At 49.2% G+C, this 23360-nt stretch overlaps 2 protein-coding genes across 2 annotated transcripts in view; one reads left to right on the top strand and one right to left on the bottom strand.

The window, feature by feature from the left end:
• LOC122373166 (nuclear factor NF-kappa-B p100 subunit-like) overlaps positions 1-15080 on the top strand; it is a 110590-nt gene extending 95510 nt beyond the window's left edge. The window contains exons 11-25 of the mRNA XM_043350992.1: positions 1783-2126; positions 3361-3402; positions 3815-3904; positions 5333-5392; positions 6474-6509; positions 7060-7092; positions 7533-7794; positions 8358-8421; positions 9080-9203; positions 10042-10425; positions 11309-11572; positions 11990-12061; positions 12107-12269; positions 13087-13244; positions 14423-15080. Of these exons, the coding sequence (XP_043206927.1) occupies positions 1783-2126; positions 3361-3402; positions 3815-3904; positions 5333-5392; positions 6474-6509; positions 7060-7092; positions 7533-7794; positions 8358-8421; positions 9080-9203; positions 10042-10425; positions 11309-11572; positions 11990-12061; positions 12107-12269; positions 13087-13244; positions 14423-14521 (2195 nt within the window). The 3' untranslated portion in view covers positions 14522-15080. The remainder of the gene's footprint in view (positions 1-1782; positions 2127-3360; positions 3403-3814; positions 3905-5332; positions 5393-6473; positions 6510-7059; positions 7093-7532; positions 7795-8357; positions 8422-9079; positions 9204-10041; positions 10426-11308; positions 11573-11989; positions 12062-12106; positions 12270-13086; positions 13245-14422) is intronic.
• A 3059-nt stretch (positions 15081-18139) lies between these two features.
• On the bottom strand, positions 18140-22103 carry LOC122373165. The gene is made up of 6 exons (XM_043350991.1): positions 21357-22103; positions 20313-20395; positions 19767-20018; positions 19033-19266; positions 18392-18621; positions 18140-18215 (listed from the first exon to the last, which is right to left on the bottom strand). The coding sequence occupies exons 1-6, from the start codon at positions 21970-21972 to the stop codon at positions 18140-18142; spliced, it is 1491 nt and encodes a 496-aa protein (XP_043206926.1). The 5' UTR covers positions 21973-22103.
• Between the last annotated feature and the right edge of the window lie 1257 nt (positions 22104-23360).

Here is a 23360-nt window from a genome sequence, read left to right as displayed (position 1 = left end):
CGTGGATGCAGAAGCGTGGTTATCCGTGATGGCAAAAGGCGAAATAATACCTTGTGCGAGCGCTACGCATCTAGCGGATAGGCATGTATGAAGGCAAGCAGATACATACCATGGAGTATGGACCATAAATACTAAAAACCACAGGGACCACAGATAGATCACAGACCATAGAGCATGTGGCAGCAGCGGCAGGCGGCACGCGGTCCCCCGCACCAGCCAGGTCTTCCCGGCCTCTCCCCCCAGGCGCAGTGATGAGAGGAAGCTGACCGAACATAGCGCACCCCAGACCTCTGGAAACCATTAGCGGGTGGTCACTCGGCCAACAGAGTTATTGGAGTGATAAAATGGAGTTTTGGTGTCCGAATATCCTCAAGCGATTTTGAGCTTTTGGTTTGTACGATAATGCGATAGCGAGCAGTTCGATTTCGCGATGGGTTTTATTTAGCTGAAAAATAATAGTAAATTCAGCGTTTTTTTCAGAAATCAAAAATTGATCAAGAAATTTAACGATGATCCATGCTCCAAATGGATTCGCAAAATTTTTGCGCCTGTCCGGGGTCAGTAATTCGCCCGAGTATGGCGCAAAGAGGGCACTGTGCGGTCAAGGTCACTCTCATCACTGCGCCGTGTCGGTAACGCTCATCACCGCCGTGGGTGACGTCATGCACACACACTGATGACGTCATCACGACCGACCGGTGACGTCACTGGGGAGGAGGCGGCAGCGCCGGCCGCTTCGATGAAGACGGCGATATAGAGGTAAGTTTACACTGTTCGGAGGTGTTCGAGTTTTATCGTGCACCTACTTACACACAAGTTAGCGCGAAACCCTACCAGCGATATTCGATGTAAATATTTCATACTGCCTGCATCTTGCGAAATTTGCATTATAATTATGCGAGCTTCATGGAGATGCGTTGTTTTCTCATATCCTGATAATTTCATAGGAAAAATTCCACGTTTATAGATTTGTGAAGGTGGCATTAACTGGTAACATACCACATCAAAATTGGGAAATGTAATTGGGTAAATTAAATGCCTATCTTCGTGATTGGGTACTAAAAAGTGATTTTGTTATTTTTGTTGGCATCACAGACCTGGGCTTACTCCCATAATAGTTCTTATTCAAAAACACTTTCATTTTTCATTCCGCTTTACGCATCATATTCAAAAACTTTTTTAATTTAATTTAATTGAAAAGTTTTCCCGCCGTATTTAATAATGGCTTTCTAAAAAATATTTTTTTGTGTAACGTTTTTAAGACACACGGCCATTGTCAAAGATATTCCGATATACAAATCCCTAGTCAACCACGTCCTTTTTTCTCGTTTCGAGTTCGGTTGTCACTAATGTATCCATTGCCATATAATGAAATCCGGTCTTTCTCGGTCTGCCGTTCTCTGAGAACGTGCCTGTTATTCTGCCGTGTCCTCCTCCCGTATTGATCCCGTCTCGTTACTGTGGTAACCAGCACACCGTGCGTACAGTCTCCGGGAAGTGACTGAATAGAACTGGAAAACGTACAGGCGTGGGTTCGAAACCCGCCAGGGGTGAATATTTTCCGAAACCCATGCTGAGGCGTTGCTTGACGGGAGAAACGGTCAGCGTTCTTTGAAGAACATTTGTTTTATGGAAATTTCCTAAATTTATAATGTAAGATAACAAATTACCTCTTCAGACGTTCATTGTGTCGTGGGACGGTCCAGTGACCTCGGTGACCTACAGTGACGTGTCTGTGTGACACTTTGTAACCCTCCGTGACCGGTGAGGCCGTGTTCCCAGGACGCACTCCGTTCGAGGTACCTCCCCCGGACGCGCTCATGGCAATGCTGGGCGGGGGACAGGCCGAGTTCATGCAGCAGCTGCGACAACCGCCTCAGCCGCCACACCAGCAGATGCAGCAACAGCAGCTGCAGCAGCAGCAGCAGCTGCAAATGCAGCGTCAGCAGCAGCAAACACAGCGGCAGCCGCAGCCGCCGCAGACGCAGCCACAGCAGCCGCAGCAGCTGCAGCAGCCGATGTCTGTGATGTCGCAGGGCTCGTCGGTGTACTATCCACACGCGTCGCCCCACTCTGTGGCCTCTCCGTACAGCCCCGAGTCGGCGGCGGCCAGCTCACCGCAGCAGGTGAGATAAACTCACCGCAGCAGGTGAGACAAACTCACCGCAGCAGGTGAGACAGTTAACTGTAACTCACCGCAGCAGGTGAGACAGTTAACTCACCGCAGCAGGTGAGATAGTAAACTCACCGCAGCAGGTGAGACAGTTAACTTACCGCAGCAGGTGAGACAGCTAACTCACTGCAGCAGGTGAGACAGTTAACTGTAACTCACCGCAGCAGGTGAGACAAACTCACCGCAGCAGGTGAGACAAACTAAGACAAACGCACCACAGCAGGTGAGACCGCTAACTCACCGCGGCAGGTGAGACAAACGCACTGCAGCGGGTGAGACAAACGCACTGCAGCCGGTGAGACAAACTCACGGATAATACGCTCAGACAATATATTAACAGACAAGGCACTGTCTGTACTATCGTTAGTGACAGACAATAGTACACTAACGATAGTATGTTCACTGTATGCTCAGACAATACACGCAGAAAATACCCAGAAAATATACTCACAGGCAATACACCCATACAGGCGCGGATACAAGGGGGGGGGCATGGGGGCCATGCCCCCCCCCTTGGCCGATTTTTTTTCAAAAATAAAATAAAAAGTTAAAAAGCTGAAAAGGGGGCCTCCTGAAAATAAAGTGGCTATTCATGTTGAGATGTTGCCTGAACAGCTAGATAAGCTCAATAGACGCAGTTTTTTTTTGGGGGGGGGCCAACAAGTGGGAAGATGGGGCCTCCAACAGGTGGGATTATGGGGGCCTCCTGGTTTCTAATGGCCCCTCCCTTGGAGATTTTCTGGATCCGCCCCTGCACCCATACGATACACTCAGACAAAATAAACACAGACAATACATTCAAAAATAATAAACTCAGACAATACTCTTACTAACAAAACACTCAGACAATAAACTCACAGGTCATACACTCAGACAACTCAGGCAGCACTCGCGAGCCAATAGATTAACTGCTTCACAGCTGTGACAGCTAATTCCTTGTTCAGTGACTACTGACTAGACTACACCTTACCTAATCTTTTTCATTCAATGGTGACTAGAGACTCAATAATTTCATATACATATATCGTGGCCCAGCAATTGAAGCTTCCAAGATAGTCAAGAAGAAAATCCCGGCTGTTGCTGATGTAGTTTCTTATGTCTAACGTTTACCCTGATGTTGCCTGACTGACGCTGTTCGGTGTTTAAATGACTGTCGTTTGACGGATGTTCTGTCTTCTCTCCACCAGCCGTACACGCATTATGCCAGTCCACAGCACAATCCCTATCAGGTGAGTGAAGGCGGAGTCGCCAACAGGCTAGCTAGTGACATTGGGATGGCGAGTGCTGTCACTTCAGTGATCGACTGTCAGTTTAAGGATAGTTATTTATTTCACTGTTAATATGTAATGCGTAACAGCGTGCATGGTACGCGATTGGTATCTTTGTATTCATTTTCTTGATCGGTTACGCAGTATAGAAATCCACTGGAAGTGAAACCGAAACGGGTGCCACCCACACGGAACACCCTTCCGTTTTTCCCTTGTGGGAGGCTGGTTGCACTGCTAACCTGGCCCAGTTCCTATAGAAAAGCCTGTTGGCTAGCAAAGGGGCTCTATATGAACTGGGTCCAGGCCACCAGTACTGTCCGGCGCACGGTGCAGTGAAGTCATCACACGTGAGCCCCCGTCCCCCGTTCTGCAGATGATGTCTCCTCGCGACCCGAACTTGGCTACCAGCGCCGCGCCGTCTACTGTGGATGAGATCCTGCAGGGCGGCAGTGGCTTCCCGGCCGTGAGTGTTACACACAGTGTGGTAATGGAACCTTAGAAAATTTACACACACCATGTACAGTCTGTCTTAGAAGTACCGCGCAAAGTAACGGTGGATCCATCAAGCCTGACCGAGGAAGGGCCTGCTAAATTTGAGTCACCGAAGCAATTGGCATCCTCGTCCATTCCCCAGGTCAATTGGTTCGGTGACTTTCAAATTATAGCAGGCCCTTCCTTGGTCAGGCTTGATGGATCCACCATCACTTTGCGCGGTATTTTTAAGACAGACTGTACCTAAGAACGAAATACACTCACGCAGTAAAACACACAGTACCAGAGCAGGGGTGGATATTTGTGCCGAGTTGGGGGTAGCACGAGCTTTCCCAATTCCACGCCGGCTTGGCTTTGGAGCCGCAACAGACGGCGGAGGTCAAGGGCACCGCTAGGGCGGCGGCGGATTTGCTGCGCCCGTGCTACCCCAACTCGGCACATTTGTCCACCCCTGTACCAGAGTCATCGCCGTTGGTATTTAAACCTTAGAACACTGTGTAACTAGGTGGTCGGGGGATGAGGTGGAAGCGATGGAAAGGGGACTAAAACCGTCGTTGTGGGATTGAGGTTAGTTTTCGAGGATGGAGGGTCCAGTTCGGGGCTAAGGCGGTAAAATAAGGGGCACTTTAGACTGGGCTGATTACCGACTGGTGCCCCAGAGTAGCTGAGATTATTTCTTTGGAATGGAACTGCCCCAGTGGGAAGGGAATGTCCCGATGGGACGGGACTTGGTGATGTCCATTACGGAAGATTGTGATACCGATACCAAGCCAAATACCAACAATATCCATGGAAAAATTCCGAAACCGAACCGACTTGGGAATATGAGGAAAATACAAACTTTTTACCAAATTCTCAGCCTCTTACATAAGTAAGGATTCATAATACCAACAAAATACCAAATGCACTCGCCTGTAAGTACCAACTACCAAGTTGGTATCGGTTTGGTATCGGTATGCCAAAAAGCTGGTATCCGATTGACATCTCTAGAAAGGACTGTCCGAACGGGACGGGCTACCCAGCCGCTTACCTGATCATCAAGCTAGCCTGCTCGTAACGGACTGACGTCTCCGGACATCTGGCGGGACCGGACTGGGTGGAATTGGGCGGACCTTGTATAATAAGAGTTTGGGTAGTTAATTTGCCCTACAACATTTACTTTACATAGACATTTAACTATGTTTTCGTCTCAAACTCAATGATGTTCGCCGCAAAAGGGCTCACAAGGGAGAGCTTCCTTTTTTATAGTTTAGTGTTTAAACCGAACGTTACGGTTCCATCGGTGTTTGCCTTATATAATTATAGGTGTCGCCACCATCGCTTGATAAGCTGACATTTTATAGATGTCGCTGCTGTGCAGCGTGATGATTTGAACTAAGCCCAGTGTCGTCATTCACAGATGACGACGCCCAGCGACACTATGGGATTTGGACAACAGGATCAGTTCTACGGTGCCATGGTGAGTACGATCCACCTAGAGGGTAACAAGCTTGCCCAACACTAAGTGCAAGTTCGCCTCTTTGGTAGTATAACTATTCTATTTTAAGATCCATTTGGCGTTTGTTTTCTCACTAGCGGTAGGCATCGACAGCATGGATGCGGTAAAGGTATGTTATGGCCACTCGAGTTCTGCGAGTTACGACTGACTGGTTAGCTGTCTGGTCGTGGCATGCTTTGTTCAATACGGATGTCAACTTATAGTGTCATATAATGTCAACCAGTTGGCAGTTGTGACGCGGTCGCAGTTGGCAGTTGTGACGCGGTCGCAGTTGGCAGTTGTGACGCGGTCGCAGTTGGCAGTTGTGACGCGGTCGCAGTTGGCAGTTGTGACGCGGTCGCAGTTGGCAGTTGTGACGCGGTCGCAGTTGGCAGTTGTGACGCGGTCGCAGTTGGCGGTTGTGACTCGGCTGCAGCTATTATTTGTTTTCGCTTTCACCTATGCTCCCGGCTCTAATTTGCACGTTCTATTGATAATATTTTGTCATTTAACTTAAAACATTTCGATTTCCGTACCCGTACCACATATAGATATTTGAAATGCTCATAGCGGGCACCAACGCTCGCATCTCTTGTTTTGTACACATTTGGTGGTACATTTGATATTAGAACTGACACATGCTCACCAAAACCCCGCGGTCGCTATTCAGCCGGGTAAAGTTCCAAGCTGAAAGCTACGCGTGAAAATACTGTCAATAATGTTTAAAATTCTGCCTATTTTAGGAAAAGGAAAAACACAATTTTATGTTAAAAAAAGGCGCGAAGACGAAAAACGTAAATGATTGCTAAATGGCCTGTAATTGTATTGATTTAATTTGAAAACGTTATTCTTATTTTCGAGTCAGAAAAATCGTAGCCAGTTTTCGCAGTGGCATGGTAGACAATATATGTATGCACTGATATGCTTCTTCGTATTCTGTTAAGCCGTACCTGATTGGTTGTTACCGCTTTTACTCGTTGCTGATTGGTCGTAGTTAGCCTGTGTTGGCTGCTCATTGGCCTTTGTTTATGTTGGCGCATTCTGATTGGTGTTTGTTGCACAGGATATGAATGCAGTCATGGGCCTCGGGGATCAGCAGGTTAGTACCCGGACCCGCCAGCTCTGCTCCCCCCCCCCCTTCAGTCTCGAGTTGAGCCCCCCCCCCCTATCAGTCACGAGTTTAGCCTTCAGTCACCAGTTCAGTTCCCTCAGTCGCGGGTTGTCACTTGAGCGGTTACTCGAGTTGTTCTTTTGCTCGTCTCTGTCCCCGGTCATGTCATTTGCCGACCTCTACTGACCTGTATGTGACCTCTGTTGACTTATGTTGACCTCTGTTGACCTGTGTGTGACCTCTGTTAACCTACTGACCTGTATGTGACCTCTGTTGACCTCTACTGACCTCTGCTGAATTATGTAGACTTGTGCTGACCTGTATGTGACCTCTGTTGACCTCTACTGACCTGTGAGTGACCTCTGTTGACCTCTACTGACATCTGTTGACTTCTGTTGACCTGTGTGTAACCTCTGCTGACCTCTATACTGACCTGTGTGTGACTTCTGCTGACCTGTCTGTGGCCTCTGCTGATCTCTGTTGACCTCTGCTGACCTCTACTGACCTATATGTGACCTCTGCTGACCTCTGTCCTCAGGAGTCCATCTCCAGACAGCTGACGGACGAGGAGGTGAGTGTGCTATTGAAACTGGCGTCCAGCGCAATAGCACCGCCACAACTGACACTGGCGTCTGTCCCCTCGGTTGCTGTCTGTATTTTTAGCGTGCCAGACAACATTGTGTTGATTCACATCCGATCCCAATACAACAGCAAATATTCTAAATATCCTCAGGGTGCCTTCATCCGTGATTATATTGGTGCACTGTTATAAGCTGGCAAAGACGACATTTCTTTCATATATTGTTATTAGATTTAGTGCAATAGAAGTCGCTTTAAATGTCTGAACACTAGGCTGAAACTGATTATTTGAACACAACGTGAAATATCTGTGCGAAGTCGCCGCTCGCTGGGATCGAACCCGCGCCGTCGGGCCGTCGTTAGCGCCGCCGCTGTGTATCTGACTGTCTGTCTATCCGCCGCTGTCTGACGTTGTATCTCGCTCCCCTGCAGATGCAGATGATACTGCAGAGCCTCCCGCCGGAGGCGCGCGAGGGTGACGGCGTGGCACCGCCCGTGCGTACACACCGCGCGCCGCGAGGCGTGGTACGCGGCCTGGGCGGCCCGGGCGGCACCGCCCCCGCCCCCGCCCCGGCCCCGGCCCCGGCGGCGGCGGCGGCGGCGGACTCGGCTCCGGCGGGCCAGACTGCTGATCAGCTGGCCGCTGACATAGCCAGGATGAACCTGGGAAGGGGAGGCGGTGGCGGCGGCGGCGGTGGCGGCGGCGGCGGCGGCGGCGGAGGAGGCGGAGGATCTCCAGGAGAAAAGGACGGAGATAAAGGAAAGAAGCAACCGAGAGCCGCCGACACCAGCCGCCCTGAGGTGCAGGTGAGGAACTGGGAACTCGAGGAGGAACGGGGAACGATGAGAAGCGGAGAAGTGGAGGAATGAGGGAAAGGAGTAACTACAGAATGGGGGAAATACGGGGAACAAAGCAGCTATGATGGGGCGGACGAACGGGAAATGATAGAGAACGGATTACGGAAGAACCAAGAGGAAGGGAGGAACGAGGAACGCTTTGGAACAGAGAAACCATGATACAGAGTAGATGTCTGACGTGACGTCACGTTGCAAACATCATTGGCATGATGTACATCATGACGTCACTGACGTTTATAAGACACCTCTGACGTATTTTGGACATCACTGACAAATGGTTGGCATAGGTACTTGTGATATGGTTGACACATGTATGACGCCACTGACGTAATTGTGACGTGCTTTTCCAGCTGGCCTACGGTAACGCTGATAGTCTGTACCTGTTTGCGGCCACTGGAGACGAAAACTTCCTTCTGGAGCGCTTCCGCTGTCTCGTCGGCATGGAAAACTACGACGGAGACAAGTGAGTGTCCGGGCGTATATGTTTATTAATTGGGCCCGACCCTTAAGCGTTAAAATCCACATAGATCAGTGCCGATATATGGTCACAATGGAAAACTACGACGGGGATAAGTGAGTGTCCGAGTGTATATATTTATGAATCGGGTCTGACCGCTCGAACATTGAGATATTCGCTGACAGCAGTAATCCCGCAGTATTGAACAGTAAAGCGTAAATGCGTTCACGGCGTCACTTGAATTTGCTACTTCTCTTTGGCATCCATCTGGATGAATGAATGAACTGAATTGTATGGATGAATTCAGAATGAATGAATGAAATGAATGAATGAATCTCATTGATAGATGAGAACACGAACGCTGGAATAAATTGATGCATAGTTTTATGAATTGACTGTTGACCATCTCACGATTGGTACGGAATAAACAAACGCGTCAAGAACTAAGAAGTCCAGGATTAGATCACCGAGCTACCTGCCGTCCACAAGATAGCACCTTCGATTTAGAAATATCCCCTGCCTGGATTCGTTCCGCCTAACTTTGTATAACCATATCTCTCCATTATTCCTCTAACTCTCCGCACCCTGCTTTAGAAATATCAAATATCCCCCGCCTAGATTCGAACCGCCGACCTCTGTATAACCGCACCCCTCCACCCGGCAGTGTACTGCACGTAGCGGCGATGTACGGAAACAAGAAGGCGCTGTCCAGCCTGCTGGAGGCCATCTCTGGACTGGAGGACGACCTGCGCCGCGCCATGGTCGACAGTCACAACGCAAACAGACAGGTATGGGTTAAACTTAATGGAGATGCGAGAGAGCTAGTCCCAAGCGACTTCGAGGTACGGCCCTCCAGCAAAAGAGTGGTTGGTTAGCCTATGTGCTTTTAGTGTAATAACTTTAAATGACAGAGACACTTCTGTAAGATGACTCAATAGAAATGAGTATAGGATTCGTGCACACACTTCTGCAGTGGTTTTCAACGGCCAATAGACGTATTCATCAATGCAGATCGATTATTGTGATGTTGGCAACCAACCACCTGGAGGGCCGTACTATGGGGCGAAATATTTGGTGCAAAACCAAAGCAATGACTGAATATGAGTGATGGTGTGTCATCAAAATGTTCCCTGTGGCTACAGTGAAATGAATACAGTATTGTAAGTTGCAAAAAAAAAAAATAGAGATACTACTTACGAGTATATCCGTATGTAGACATGTGGGAATGCTACATGCCAAGTATGCTAGAAAGGTAACGAGTGGAGATGCTAGATGTGTAAACAATGGAGATTCTATCTCTATGAATGTGCTGAATGCAGATGTTAACCTTAATGTAGAGGATGGATATGTACATGAAGGGGATGGAGTTGCATGACATGTGGGAAATGGAGATATTAGACATGCGGTAGTTGGAGATTCTCAAACAGACATGGAATGGAGATAAGCAACAGGATATATGGAATTGGAGATGATACAGTGGTGCTGGCTTGATAGTGGATCTCAACACTTCGTTTTACGTTTTATACTCCACATTTGCTGACTTCGTTTTACGTTTTATGTTCCACATTTGCTGCTGCCTCCCCCCTCTCTCTCCCCGCTGACCCTCCCCCGCGCTCTCCCTTTCAGACGCCGCTGCACCTCGCGGTCCTCTCTGGAGCCGCCGACTCTGTCCTTCTCCTACTCTCCGCCGGAGCCGAACCGGACCTGGTCGACCGCGCCGGCGACTCCTCGATCCACCTCGCCGCCAGGCGAGGATCAGTGGACGTGCTAGCTGCCCTCCTACACCACCTCCGTATCAGTGGGCAGACGGAGCGACTCCTCCAGCAGACTAACTACCGCGGATTGAGTGCGCTGCACGTGGCGGTCCAGGCGGGACATCAGCAGGCGGCGGCGCTGCTCTGTGCCGCCGGAGCGGATGTCAGTGTTCCTGATGATACCGAGGGCCGTTCGCCGCTCCATCTGGCGGTCATGGCTAGGGATGTGGCGATGTGTAGGATGCTCCTCAGACAGGTGAGAGGGAGGGAGAGAGGGAGAGAGATATGCATGTGGAGTAGTGATGTCGGTTGCAGGGAATTTTGAAACCAATACCAAACCAAATATCGAACAATTCAATGAGGAAAAACCGAAAACTAAACCAGGTTTTAAGAATGATAGAAATCGCAAGTTTGTACAACATTCACCGGCTTTTATACCATTAAATGAAAAATTTATTTTACCAACAAAATACCAAATGCATTAGGTTGAAATACCAAATACCAAGGTGGTATCGGTTTGGTATCGGTATATCAAAAAGTTGGTATTCGCTTGACATCTGATGTGGTGCTCAATCTGTGGGAGAGACGAAAGGAAGGTTGATGTTTCTGTTATTCTGGCTGAGTTCTGTCTTTGACTGTCGAAGTGGTTGAAGGTGGGAGAGATGGATAAAGGAAGGAGGGAAAGAGGCGTTGACTGCGGTCAAACAACTCGACATGTAAGGGATGGGCAGGTGGATAAACGTTCCATATATGTGTAATACGACGAACAGGAACGTGTTCAGAGGAGGTGATACGGAATAATTGTTATCGCGGCGAATATTGGTGTTGACAGTAGTGAGGCTGGAGACATATGACGAGGATTGGTTGATTGACGTGCTTTGTTGGCTTGTTCTGTGTTGTGTGTTCCCTGCCACCTCTGTCACCTCTGTCCTTTCCCCCATCTCACTCCTCTGTCCTATCTGTCCTATGCTCTCATCGCTCTGCCCTATTCTCTTTTTCTCTCCCCTCCTCTTCTCACCTTTCTACGCTCCTTAACTCTCTATCTATCTTCCCTTTCTCCCCTCACCCTGTCTACACACTACCCTCCACCCACTGACCACCACCCACCCCCTCTACCCACCTCCCCGCTCTCCCCACAGGGCGCTGCTGTGGACGCGGCCACGTTCGCTGACGTCACACCTCTCCACCTGGCCTGCAAACTGGCCGACCGGCGGCTGGTGTCTCTGCTGATCGCTCACGGAGCCGACCCTCATAGGCAGAGTGTGGAGAGGCAGCCCACGGCCGGATCGGGAACAGAGAGCGGGGAGGATGAGCCGGGAGAGAGGGATGGAGGAGCGGAGGAGGAGGAGGACCAGGAGCGGCTCAATGCCTTCCTGTATGCCGATATGGCAGGAGATCCGACGGTGAGAGGGGGAGAGGGGAGAGAGAGGGAGGGAGAGAGAGAGAGAGAGAGAGAGAGAGAGAGAGAGAGAGAGAGGGGGAGGGAGAGAGAGACCCATTTAATGACATCGTCCTGTTAAAAACAACTGAAGTTCAGTCATAGAATTTCATACATTTCAATTAAATGACTCTTATGAATAGACTGTTTTGATAAAAATGCGTTAAGGTGTTATCGGATAGTATCTATAGTCTATAGACTTTAAAAAATACTGTTTGCACTTATTCTACTGTATTAACTTATCTCAATCGTTATATTATACCGATGTATTCAATACCCTTCGAGTTTCATCCCCCAATGAGGTGGTCAAAATGCAACGTTAAGTTACCTCTGGCATACGTCTTTTTCCTTTTGTTGACGTCTTTTTCTGCTCCCCACGCAGCTGGAGCAGATCCTGCTGGGCCGTATTCAGGTTCCTGATGATGATGAGGAGGAGGATGACGGCCCTCAGGAGGCCCCCGCCCCCGCCCCCGCCGCCGCCCCCGCCGCCGCCGCCGCCGCTGCCGCCGCCGCTGCGCCTCTGGCCCAGGCGGCTGCCGCGGTGCCTGTGGCGGCGCTGGCTGGGAAGAAGGGAGATATGGACAGTGGAATGGACTCCGGACTGGGGATTACACAGGAGCTCAGCTCGGCCTGTGACGTCACCGGGCCCATCAGTGACGCTGGTAAGACTGATTCCTTCCTTCGAGAGATTCGGCATTTGTCACAATGTCGAACAGAGATTCAACAGAGGGTTTGTAGGGTTAATAGCTTAGGCTGATCCAGACAGGCGGTCTCGAACGCTGCGGGTGACATGCCCTCTAATAAGTTTCCAAATTGCAACAACTCCTCGGATTTCGTTTCCGTGCAGCTCAAACCTAACTTTTCCTATTAAATTAGGGTTCTTTCTTTTCTTAAAAAAACGACAGCTTTTGGTCGTATTTGGTGCGGTGTGAGGCCTGAGGGGGCATTTGCCCCAAATGCCTCTTCCCCGTCTATTCAAGCAGCAGATAGCGCTTCAGCAGCGAGCGCCATCTATGCTGGTGGGTTGCGGTACCGCACTTTTCCCCCGTTGACGCCAGATGGCAGGCTAAGCGAACGCCTGAAACTATAGGCTGTACCGCATTGCTTCATCGGATTTTGCGGGTAACAGATCCCACGTTCCGTGAGGGGCGAGGGAAACTAAATGTTATTGGCGATTGTGACCGGTTTGAACGATAAACCACTAGCAATGCACTAACGGACGATGTAAGTGTAACGCAGCGTCATTTATGCACAGTAATACGCGAAAATGATGCAAATTACAAACGCATTTCTGGCTTATCTCAAATGTGAATGGTAGCTAATGCGCCTTTATTTAATTCTTAGGTATCCACGCCTCTTAGTAACTCGAGATGTATACTGGCTTGTGTCAGCCGAGTTAAAATCACATTGCAGTGATTTTGCAGGCCTCTGTTTCGATGTCACCTCAAAATGTTCCTTACCCACCGCTGTTTCCCGCAGAGGGTACCGGTCTACCGGGTCCCGCCGTACGTCAGCTGAGCGCCCTACTGGACGGAGACAGCGGACCCTGGCGGACGGTGGCCGAACTACTGGAGCTGGATGTCACCACTGTGCAGCGCCAGGCCAGTCCCACCGTCTACATACTGCGCTGTGTCAAGGTGAGGTCACGGCAGGGGCGGATCCAGGGGTGGGGCTGTTTGTACTTCTACTGCGCTGTGGCAAGATTAGGTCACGGCAGGGGCGGATTCAGGGGTGGGGCTGTTTGTACTTCTACTGCGCTGTGGCAAGATTAGGTCACGGCAGGGGCGGATCCAGGGGTGGGGCTGTTTGTACTTCTACCGCGCTGTGGCAAGATTAGGTCACGAAAGGGGCGGAATCAGGAGTGGGGCTGTTTGTACTTCTACCGCGCTGTGGCAAGATTAGGTCACGAAAGGGGCGGAATCAGGAGTGGGGCTGTTTGCACTTCTACCGCGCTGTGGCTAGATTAGGTCACGAAAGGGGCGGAATCAGGAGTGGGGTTGTTTGTACTTCTATTGCGCTGTGGCTAGATTAGGTCACGAAAGGGGCGGAATCAGGAGTGGGGTTGTTTGTACTTCTATTGCGCTGTGGTAAGATTAGGTCACGGCAAGGGCGGATCTGGGAGAGGGGGTGTATAGAAACATACTGCGCTGTGGCAATATTAGGTCACGGCAGAGGCGGATTCAGGGGAGGGGATGTATAGCATAGAACCATACTGCGCTGTGTAAGGCGAGGTTACGGCATAGGCATATCCCGCGGAGGGGCGAGCTGTCATCTACTGCTAAAACTTTTCCCTGTGTTACCGTACCACCCGAGACAGAATTTTCAGGTTGCATTGTAAACCACCCCCTTGTGACGTGTTGTTTACACATTATGCGCGGTAAGTGTTTTTTTTTATATAAAATGCGAAAGCAATCTCTGATGTGTAACTGAAAGCACTGAATAGTTTCCAAGCATCATTTTCCTGCTCATGTCATAAGGCTGAAACAGACTCTTTCCGCGTTCAGGAAATCGCTTGTGAGAGCCTATTCAAATACATTATAATTCTTCCCCCATCAATCGCATCCGGGAGGTGCGTGCGATTGATGCGAGCGTGCTTCCATGTATTTGAATAGGCTCTCACATGCGATTTCCTGACTGCGGAAAGAGTCTGTTTCAGGCAATACGTTGCCTAGCTTGTAACTTCGCCACCTTATCTTTCCCACAATGTACTCGCATTGACTCCCATTGTACCCTTCTTAAGTCCTGCGCCCCTGGGGTGACCCCAAACCCAATCTTCATCAACATCCACATGACGTTTACGTTTTTCTCGTTACAGAAATACAGTAACCTCTCGCTGGAGTATCTTGGACAAGTGCTGGGCTCCCTGGGACTGGCTGAGGCGCAGACGGTGGTCATGAACCATGTGCGTCAGTGAACGGGCACCTGATTGGTCAACTTACGGCCAACTCGCGAACTGATTGGTGGACTGAGAGCCAAGTCGTGTGCTGATTGGTCAACGTAGAGCCAACTCGCGTGCTGATTGGTCAACGTGGAACATCGGACGTCCTGATTGGTCAACTTACGGCCAACTCGCGTGCTGATTGGCTAACTTAGAGTGAACCCGCGTCCTGATTGGTCCGCTGCCGACCATTTCGCATCCTGATTGGTGTAGACACGCGCACTGCGCTTTAAGAAACTTTAACATGGCGTGTTACCATTGGCGGAAGACTGCGCGTCTCGGAGGTCGTGATTGGTGGAAAGCGGGCCCACAGCGAGCCGGGCCGTGATTGGTAGATACCTGAGAGACCAGTTCTGAACGGCTCAGGCTGCAGCGTGCTGATTGGTCGACACAATCTGACGCGTGCTGATTGGTTGAAGCGCTCTCGAGCGTCTTCTGATTGGCTAATTCAGACTCGACGTTACCTGGCCTCTGCGCGGGGTTTTAATGTCGCAGGTATGGTCTGCTGGTATGTGAGGCGATGTCATTTCGTATATCTGTGCCACAGATAACAGTAGTACTACTGTTATCTGTGTCTGTGCTTATTGTGTGTGTAAATGTCGCTATTTTCATATGCCCATGGTTGGTTAGATAAGGCTCAGCGGCACGGATTTAACAGGGGCGTCCAATGGAGACTATACTGCAGATAAATCACTAGCGGTTCTGCTCCCAGAGTCATCCTATGACGTCATACACAACGTCACATCCATCGCCCCGCCCCCGTGTGTGACGTCATGACTGTGAGTGGGATGTAGCTGCTAAAATCAAACGCTGTAGTTCGCTGTGCTGACAGAAGAGGTGTTTAGTTCAGTTTGTGTCTAGATTTAAGGCTCGCTGTGTTGGGTGCAAGCGAGGGATGGGGGGGGGGGGGAGGGACAACATCGGGTAAGGGTCCGGAAAGCTGGATTTGGGGGGCTTCGTTCGGCTTTTTTTGGGGGGCGGGGTAAAGAGAAGAGCCAGTTGCATTCGCTTTTGCCGCCGTTTACCAATCGTTTGCCGAGTTCAAACCGCTTCAGCGGTCCCGCGTTAGCTCATTGTAGCTCCCGCTGTGGCCCACGGTTGTCTCCATTGCCTCGTGCTGCTCTTTGTAGCTCGTGTTGGCTCATTGTAGCCACCGCTATGGCTCGCTCTCGCTGGCGGATGGCTCGCTGCTCGCCCGTGGTTAGCTCGCGGTTAGCTCGCTGCTGGCTCGCTGTAGCTCCCGCTCTGGCTCGCGGTAAGCGCCGCTGCGCGGGGGCTCTCAAACCGTTCGTTCGGCCTGTGTGTGTGATTTGAGGGCCTCTGGCGCCCGCCCGCGCTATGTGCTGGTACTAAGTGTTGGGCATGTGACGTCAGCAGGACTGGTGACGTCACAGATGCTGATGTAATCGTTAGAATAGTCAATAAAAATATACTTTTAAATGGCGTTTGTTGGGAGGGAGTCGGCCGAAACCAGGAGGTGAGAACTAAACACTGGTTACAATGGGAAAATGACTCATATTTTACATCTCTATAGCCCACTAGGGTTGTGTTACACGTGTGGATTGTTGGGTTACGCTTCAAGTACGGCCCTCCAGGTATTAAGTGGTTGGTTGCGGACATCACAATGATCGATCTGCATTGATGAATACGTCTAATGGCTGTTGAAAACCACTGCTGTGCACGAACCCTCATCTTATTTCTATTGAGTCATTTTATAAGAGTTTCTCAGGAGTCATTTAAAGTTGTTACACCAAAAGCACATACCTAGGCTAACCAGCCACTCCTTTGCTGGAGGGTCGTGTCTTCAATACAGTAAATCACTATTCACAGGGCTGAAATCGAAGCCTGGATTGCCGCGGAAGGACAACTAATGTAAGGGCTACCACAGCAGGTACGGAGCTAATCGGTTGGCAGGTAGTGCCAACTGCTTAACCCGCGCGGGGCTGGGGGGGGTAAATTTTACCCCCCCCCCCTCGCGAATTTTTGCAATATCTCAAAAACGGCGGCGCGCAGCGCCGCCAAACTTTCAGTACCTTATCTTACATCAATTTGACACGTTCCCTGAAAATTTGAGCGAAATCCGTCGGAAAATTTTTGAGAAATTGACGTTTTAGTGACGTCATGTTCGCCATTTTCGCCTCAAAAACGGCAAAAGTTCAAACGCCGCTAACATCTTCATTTTTAAAGGAATCAAGACGTTACAAAAAGGATATACGTAATTCTACTTCGTCTATCAAATGGCTATCTTGGTTTTTTGAAAATTTTGGATTTTGGCCCAAATTTTTCCAAAAAACTTACTTTTTTGGGAAAATAGCTATAAAATCCAAAATTTTGAGTGTATCGAAAAAACCGGAATATATGTCAGAGAAGTGGTCTATGTGTACCTACATACCAAGTTTTAGAAGAATCGGTTCAAAAATGTGGGAGTTATTCAAAATTGTATGACGTCACGACACACACAATTTTTGAAAAATGACTTTTTTGGAAGTTCTAGACCTCGTACGGAAACAAAAATAGCACCATTCGACTCGCCGTGAAAAACTGCATCAGATAGACACCTTTTTAGGCCTTAGCAACCAACTTCAAAATTTGACCTCACTTGACCTGACCTTGACCTGACCTCGACCTGAAATTCATCCAGAGGTGGTCCATATCACTTATTGAGTGTGCCTATTGAATTCTATGAGTAAAATGACCCATAAAACATGTGTCGCACATGCCCTTTCTATATTTTGTTTTTGGTGACCTGACCTGACCTGACCTGACCTTGACCTTGACCTCTGAATGATATTGTATGCAACGAATATTGTCTTGGTAGCCTAAGAACACGTTTTGGGCGATCAGTCTCAGTCCATGACTCCATTCTTCGGCAACTACGGTGCAAGGCCGATACTGTAGGAACTTGCAATTTGTACCCTTGACCTGACCTTGACCTTGACCTCAAACTTAAAATTAAGTACATGTTTTTAGTTGTTCGTGATGAGATCTTTCGATTGGCGTTTGAATTTTCCAAATCGGACCATTAGTTCGGGAGATAACAGGGGGGGGGGGTAAAATTTACCCCCCCCCCCCCAGCCCCGCGCGTTCGGCTGGAGACCCCAGCCCCGCGCGGGTTAATGTCAGTTTTGTAACCGCTATGACCTATTGACGTCAAAAGACGACAATGGACAGCCGGAAGTGGAACAGAAGACAAACTAAAGACGCTGTACGCAACGATGCTAAATTGACGGGCTTGACTATGCTTCGGTAGACTCTCATGAAACGTCGGTCGATATTTGAACTTTTACTCTCACCAATAACCATGGTATGCGTAACTTTTTTTACAAATTCCACTTCATTCACACGCAGTTTTGTGCTAAGACAAGTGGCAACCATGTTCGTATATATCAACAGTGCCTGCATGCTAAACTATAGGGTCTTCGTAACCTTATTTGTTGTGCAGATCATAACAGTTTCTTCCCCATCACAAAGTCCCACTCAAACAACAACAAAACGTCTTGAACTATTAGAGGTGCAGGTTTCGCCTGTATCTCGGGCCACCTACCCGGCGTCACGCGTCACACGCGGGGTTTAAACCGGCCAGTTTCGGCACACTCACAGCGACAGGGCGGACATACCCCAGACGACGGCATCATAGAATCGGCCTCCGCCATCTGTGATAGCAGCGCCCCTGGCGGCGGTGGAGGAAAACTAGCGACAGTCGACAGCGCCTCTAGCGGCGACGGCGGAAAACTACCGGCAGTCGACAGCGCCTCTAGCGGCGGTGGAGGAGAACTACCGACCGATGACAGCGCCTCTGGCGGCAGCGCTGCTGCGACGGCCTCTGGCTTTACGAACGCATCTAACCGTGACCCCGAATCGGGAAGTGGCTGCGGCTCTGGCTTCAGCAGCGGTTGTCGTTCCAGCTCCGTCACCGGCTGTGGCTTTGGGTTCACCCTCGGCACTCCCGCATTCTGCAACATCGTCTGTGCCACCGTCTGTGTCATCGCCTGTAGCTGCATCCTGGGACTCATCTGAGGTCCCACAGGCTCTCCCTCCTCCATGGGATCGAAGGTGCAGTTGCTGCCGTCCTCCGGCTTCATGGGAGAGTTGACAAAGTGGTAGAACGTCCCAGGACCGCGGGGGGTGGATTGGGACGGGGTCGCAATACGCAGCGAGGCAGAGCCGGCGGAGGAAGAGGGAGAGAGAAGGGGAGAGGAGGAGGGAGAGGGAGAGGAGGAGCTCGGAGTACTGATGCTCTCTGAAGACAAAGCTTGTTTCAGGAGGGTCTCAATCATCTCTCTACCTCTGTCTCCAATAGTTTTCAATTTATCAGTTTGACTTCCTTTCTCTTTCTGAGACCCATTCAAATCAGTACCTTTACCACCGGCAAAGTCTTCAGGACCAGCTGCGATTAGCACTGAGCGAAATACGTCATCAAAGCGACCTCTGCCATCATCAGATCCAGTCGCCAGATCTCCTGTGCCGCCTGTGACGTCATCAGTTACATCGTCGTCAGGGGCTTCAATGCCATCCAGGACTTCAACATGTTGATCGGCGTTAGTGGAGTGTAAAGAGTTATCCGACGCAGGGGTGCCCGCGGAGTTGACGAGTTTGTTCACGGAGTTATCGGAGTTTGTGAAGTCCTGGCTTCCTCCTCCAAATCCAGCCAGGGAGACGGACCAGCCTCCCTCACTGTCCGGTTCAATGGAGGGCACTTCAGCAGGCGGGGAGGCCACAGACTGGGGGCAGAGGATAGAATAACTGCAGTGAGACGCGATAGATACAGGGTGAGATATCGAGCATAGTAGAATTTACAATTCAATCATTCAGAAAACAGTCAAAACACAGGCAGTGGAGGCATTATAAAACAGTGAGGAACTACGAAAAACAAGGACACAGAGAACAGAATTAAATAAAAACATGGTCAAAACAACGAAAAAAAGAGGGACAACAGAAAAAGTCAATTGATAGGCAGACATAAAAAATGGGGACACGATAAATGCCGACATAGAAAGCCAGACAGGTTTAAAGTTTTTTTTTTCTGTTTCATATCTAACTCTTTAGTTAGGGATAGGTACCTTTAGAAGACATCACTTATCATCATCCTATACCTAAAACATAAGGCTAGGATCTAGACCCCAGCTCCAAACGCATACGCCACAGTGAAGCGGACTATCCGGACGAAACGTTCATCTTCAAAATAAAGTTCCTTTTTCAGAAGTCAGCACTAATCACTTACCGCAGGCAGTTTCATAGGCCGGAAAGGCGTCGTGTCAAGTTCGGGTGTTGAATCCGGCGCATGCGCAGTACTTTTCGCAGCCTCTGAAGAGGGCGGTAAGGCGCTGGCTTTCATCCCAAGTTGGACGTTCGGTAAGGGTCCACGGTTGAATCCCATATGGTGATTGGAGACGGGAGGGACAGCGGCGGCGGTCGTGTCCAGTGGGTGTGACGTCATCGGATCTGACGTCACCGGTGGCACGTCTGACGTCACCTGTCGTGAGTAATATTTTGTCACTGGTGGATGGGGGGATACTCAGTACTCACAGACATATACCCAACCCTGCCCACACACGCAAAGGATAAAACAAAGCCTCTTTGGAAGAAGAATTTCCCGAGATGTGCGCCTCCCCACTTCACAACATTTACAAACAGCTAGTGAACACCAATGTGGCCATTAACTGCAGTCATCAAAGGCAATTATTTAGGCACCGAATGGTGATGATCAGATGCTCTCACAAATAAAATGATTAAGTTAATAAGAACGTATATAGAACGGGCTACTCACCTGATTTCGAACTGTCTTCAGGTCACTCGCTGGTATATTTCCTCTTGCATTTGAAGACAGTTGTGATTCTTGTAAAGGTGCATCTGAAGCAGTAAAAATCGTGTTATTATGTTCGTTGTTATAATAGTAATGTTCGTGTCAGCATGTTTGTTGTTATACTGGATCGTTTTCCTATCAAAAGATCATGTTAAAATCGATAGAATGTCCATCTACATTTTTGATCATAGAAAAGACGAAGCATTTAGTTTAGAGCCAGAAATATCTAGGATATTTCAATTAGGTAAATGCTCAACGCCAACCACGCTGACCTGTCTTGTGTATTTTCCTCGGTCTCATAAGCACGAAGGGGAAGGCGACCCCATCACCGTATCCTTGCACTTGCCCTACAGGCTAGGTATGGTTGGGTTGGGTTAAGTCTTCGTTGCCTTCAGGAAGAAACGCGTGTGTGCGTCGTAACGGCTCGCAGCGACTGGTATACCCCATGGTCTTAGGTCAACCGGAGTGACCGGCAATGGTCAAGTTGGAACGAAACGTCGGTATATTTTTGTAAATACTTTCGGGAAAAATGGTAGCGAAGTTGCCATTTCAGAAACATCGTGCTCGTCATAATCAGCTGCGCCGCGCCTTTTTTTTTGAGTGGGAGAGGGAGGGGGAGGGGAGGTAACAACCGAGATGTTGACTTCAGGTCAAGGTCAAGCTGGTCAACTCGGGAGGCTGGTCAAGGCAGGTTATGCTGGAAAATCAGCATTCGATTCGGCAGTTCATTCTAAATTCGTTTTACCTTCTCGAGCGGTCAAGTCATTTTGATCGAGATTTATACACATACGAGGAAGTTAAATGACTAAACGGCTTCAGTAATCACAAGCGGTGCCATGTCATTCAAGATTATACAGCATCAACTTCGTTTAAAACGCTCGTAACATCTCAAAGAATGTCAATCTTCGCCGGACCTATCTATGTATATCGGTTTTACACATTCAGGTCGAGAGACGTATCATTTTGATTCCCTTAGTTCTTCTGAGATCATGCAAGGCTAAAACTCACCGTATAAGTTGGTGACGTCACTGGGCGCACTGATGACGTCACTAGGAGGTGCCGTGACGTCAACGGTGTTCAATTCGCCATCTGATTCCGCCTTCTCCATCAGCTTCTGCAGAAGCTCCTTCATGTCCACCATGGCAGTGCTGATGTTGGGACTATCATCTTCAACAGATATTTTCTCCTTTCTTGTTTGGCTAGCGGTGTCCAACTTTTCATCATGTTCAGCAGCGTGTTCTTCGGCACGGGCGGTCCTTTTGCGAATTGCGAGGCTTGTTTTGGAGAGGGGAGACCAAGCATTGCTCAGGAATGGACTTTTGCGTGTAAACTGAGGGGGATGATCTTGAAGATGATGTTTTGATTTACAACTTGGGCTGCCTCTATGGATGAAGAGTACTTTATGCGAGGGATTAGAGCGACTAATTTTGAGCTGTTTTGGTGAAAATACACCTCTGTGGCGAGTTACTGGGGATTTTGTACCACGCCGGTGGCTAAACAAATGAAATGGCTTGTTTTTGGCTACTATAGTTTCAAAATCTTTGCGATTTTCTCGTGATGTCAGTCTGGCCTCTAAAAGGCACGGAAGTATCAAAATACTGAATATGATGAAGTGAAGTTGCATGGCTAAAGAAAGACGATTCTTTTACGGAATCAAGATATTGCGAGGGATTCCAGAGATGGATGGAAGTACAAACTCAAGATTTTCTATCGCTTTATGACCACCCTTAGATAGCACAAAAATATATGGTAGGAACACAACTTTGCTACTATTTCTCTCACTTACTATTATATAGCATATATTACTAAGCTATTTCTCTGGGTTTGTCACCCGAATAAAACGACTTCAGCAACGTTATCACCGTTCTAGTGACGAACTTTGTATTATCCTCAAGGCAGCCGCTCTTTTCGTAAACGAAGTTCGCACATTTAATGCACACCGTCTACCAAAACGGTCATACGGCACCTTTTGAGGATATAAAATCACGGTGCTGTGTATGAATTGGTCCACGATCCTTCTTCTCAGAGGACCACCACTTCGGCTCGCTCTCCCCTTTCTTCAACTCCTCCTTTCCTCTTTCATTCTCCAGCACAGGCTTGTCCCTTTTTCAGTCCGCTTCTTCTCGCCGAAGTCTATTACCGGTGTTATGACATTTCTACTCTTCTCTTCGCCACCTGTTTTCTCCCGCGACGAATTAGCACACTCTGCAGAGTACCGAACAAGAGTCACCAGAAGTGATCAACAGTAGCAAAAAGTCACCGGAGGTCACCAGACACCACCAAATATCACCAGAGGCCAGCAGCTGGCAGTGACGGTCACCAAAGATCACCGCAGATCACCAGAGATCTTCAGTACACCTCAGAGACCAGAGTCCCGCAGCAGACGGTTTCAGGTGGTAGATGTTCTTTCCCTCACAGTCACCTCTCAACTGATGAATCCCGCCACCTACACCTCACGTATCACCTCTGACGCCATTGAGACAAACAATGGCGCGTCACGCCCAGTTAACACGAATGCGGCGCGGCGACGGCGAATGTGTCGCTGTGGCGGCGGCGGTTGCAGCGTACTTTCGCTCTTAGGTGTGCTGTCTTACACAAGAGAGTGGCCATTCAGAGACGCATCACAGTTGCATGTCATTCGTACCTCCGGGCAAGTCCTCCCTGCTTCCGGACCCAAATGCAGGTCATTCGTAGATACGGAACCAATTGCAGGTCTCCCTACTTCCGGACATAAACCTTCTTCCGAACCGGACAGGTTCGGAAGAAGTTTTATAAACTAACCGGACAGGAACAACCTTCTTCCGGACCGATGGTTGCAGGTCACCCTTCTTCCTCCAGTCGCTTCTTCCGGAAAGTTTCTTCTTCCGTTGGTATTCAAGAACCTCTCTCTTTTTGACCGCCCCATCCCCAAAAATTCCCTACATCCCGCTATTTATTTTCTCAAGAAATACGGGAAACGAGTGGAGGACGCCGGACGGAAAAGGAAAGAAGGAAAAGGATCTTACTAGAAGT

This window comes from Amphibalanus amphitrite, unplaced genomic scaffold, assembly GCF_019059575.1.
Source record: "Amphibalanus amphitrite isolate SeventyFive unplaced genomic scaffold, NRLGWU_Aamphi_draft 001452F_arrow, whole genome shotgun sequence".
Taxonomy (NCBI): domain Eukaryota; kingdom Metazoa; phylum Arthropoda; class Thecostraca; order Balanomorpha; family Balanidae; genus Amphibalanus; species Amphibalanus amphitrite.
This window is presented reverse-complemented; position numbering and strand designations above follow the sequence as displayed.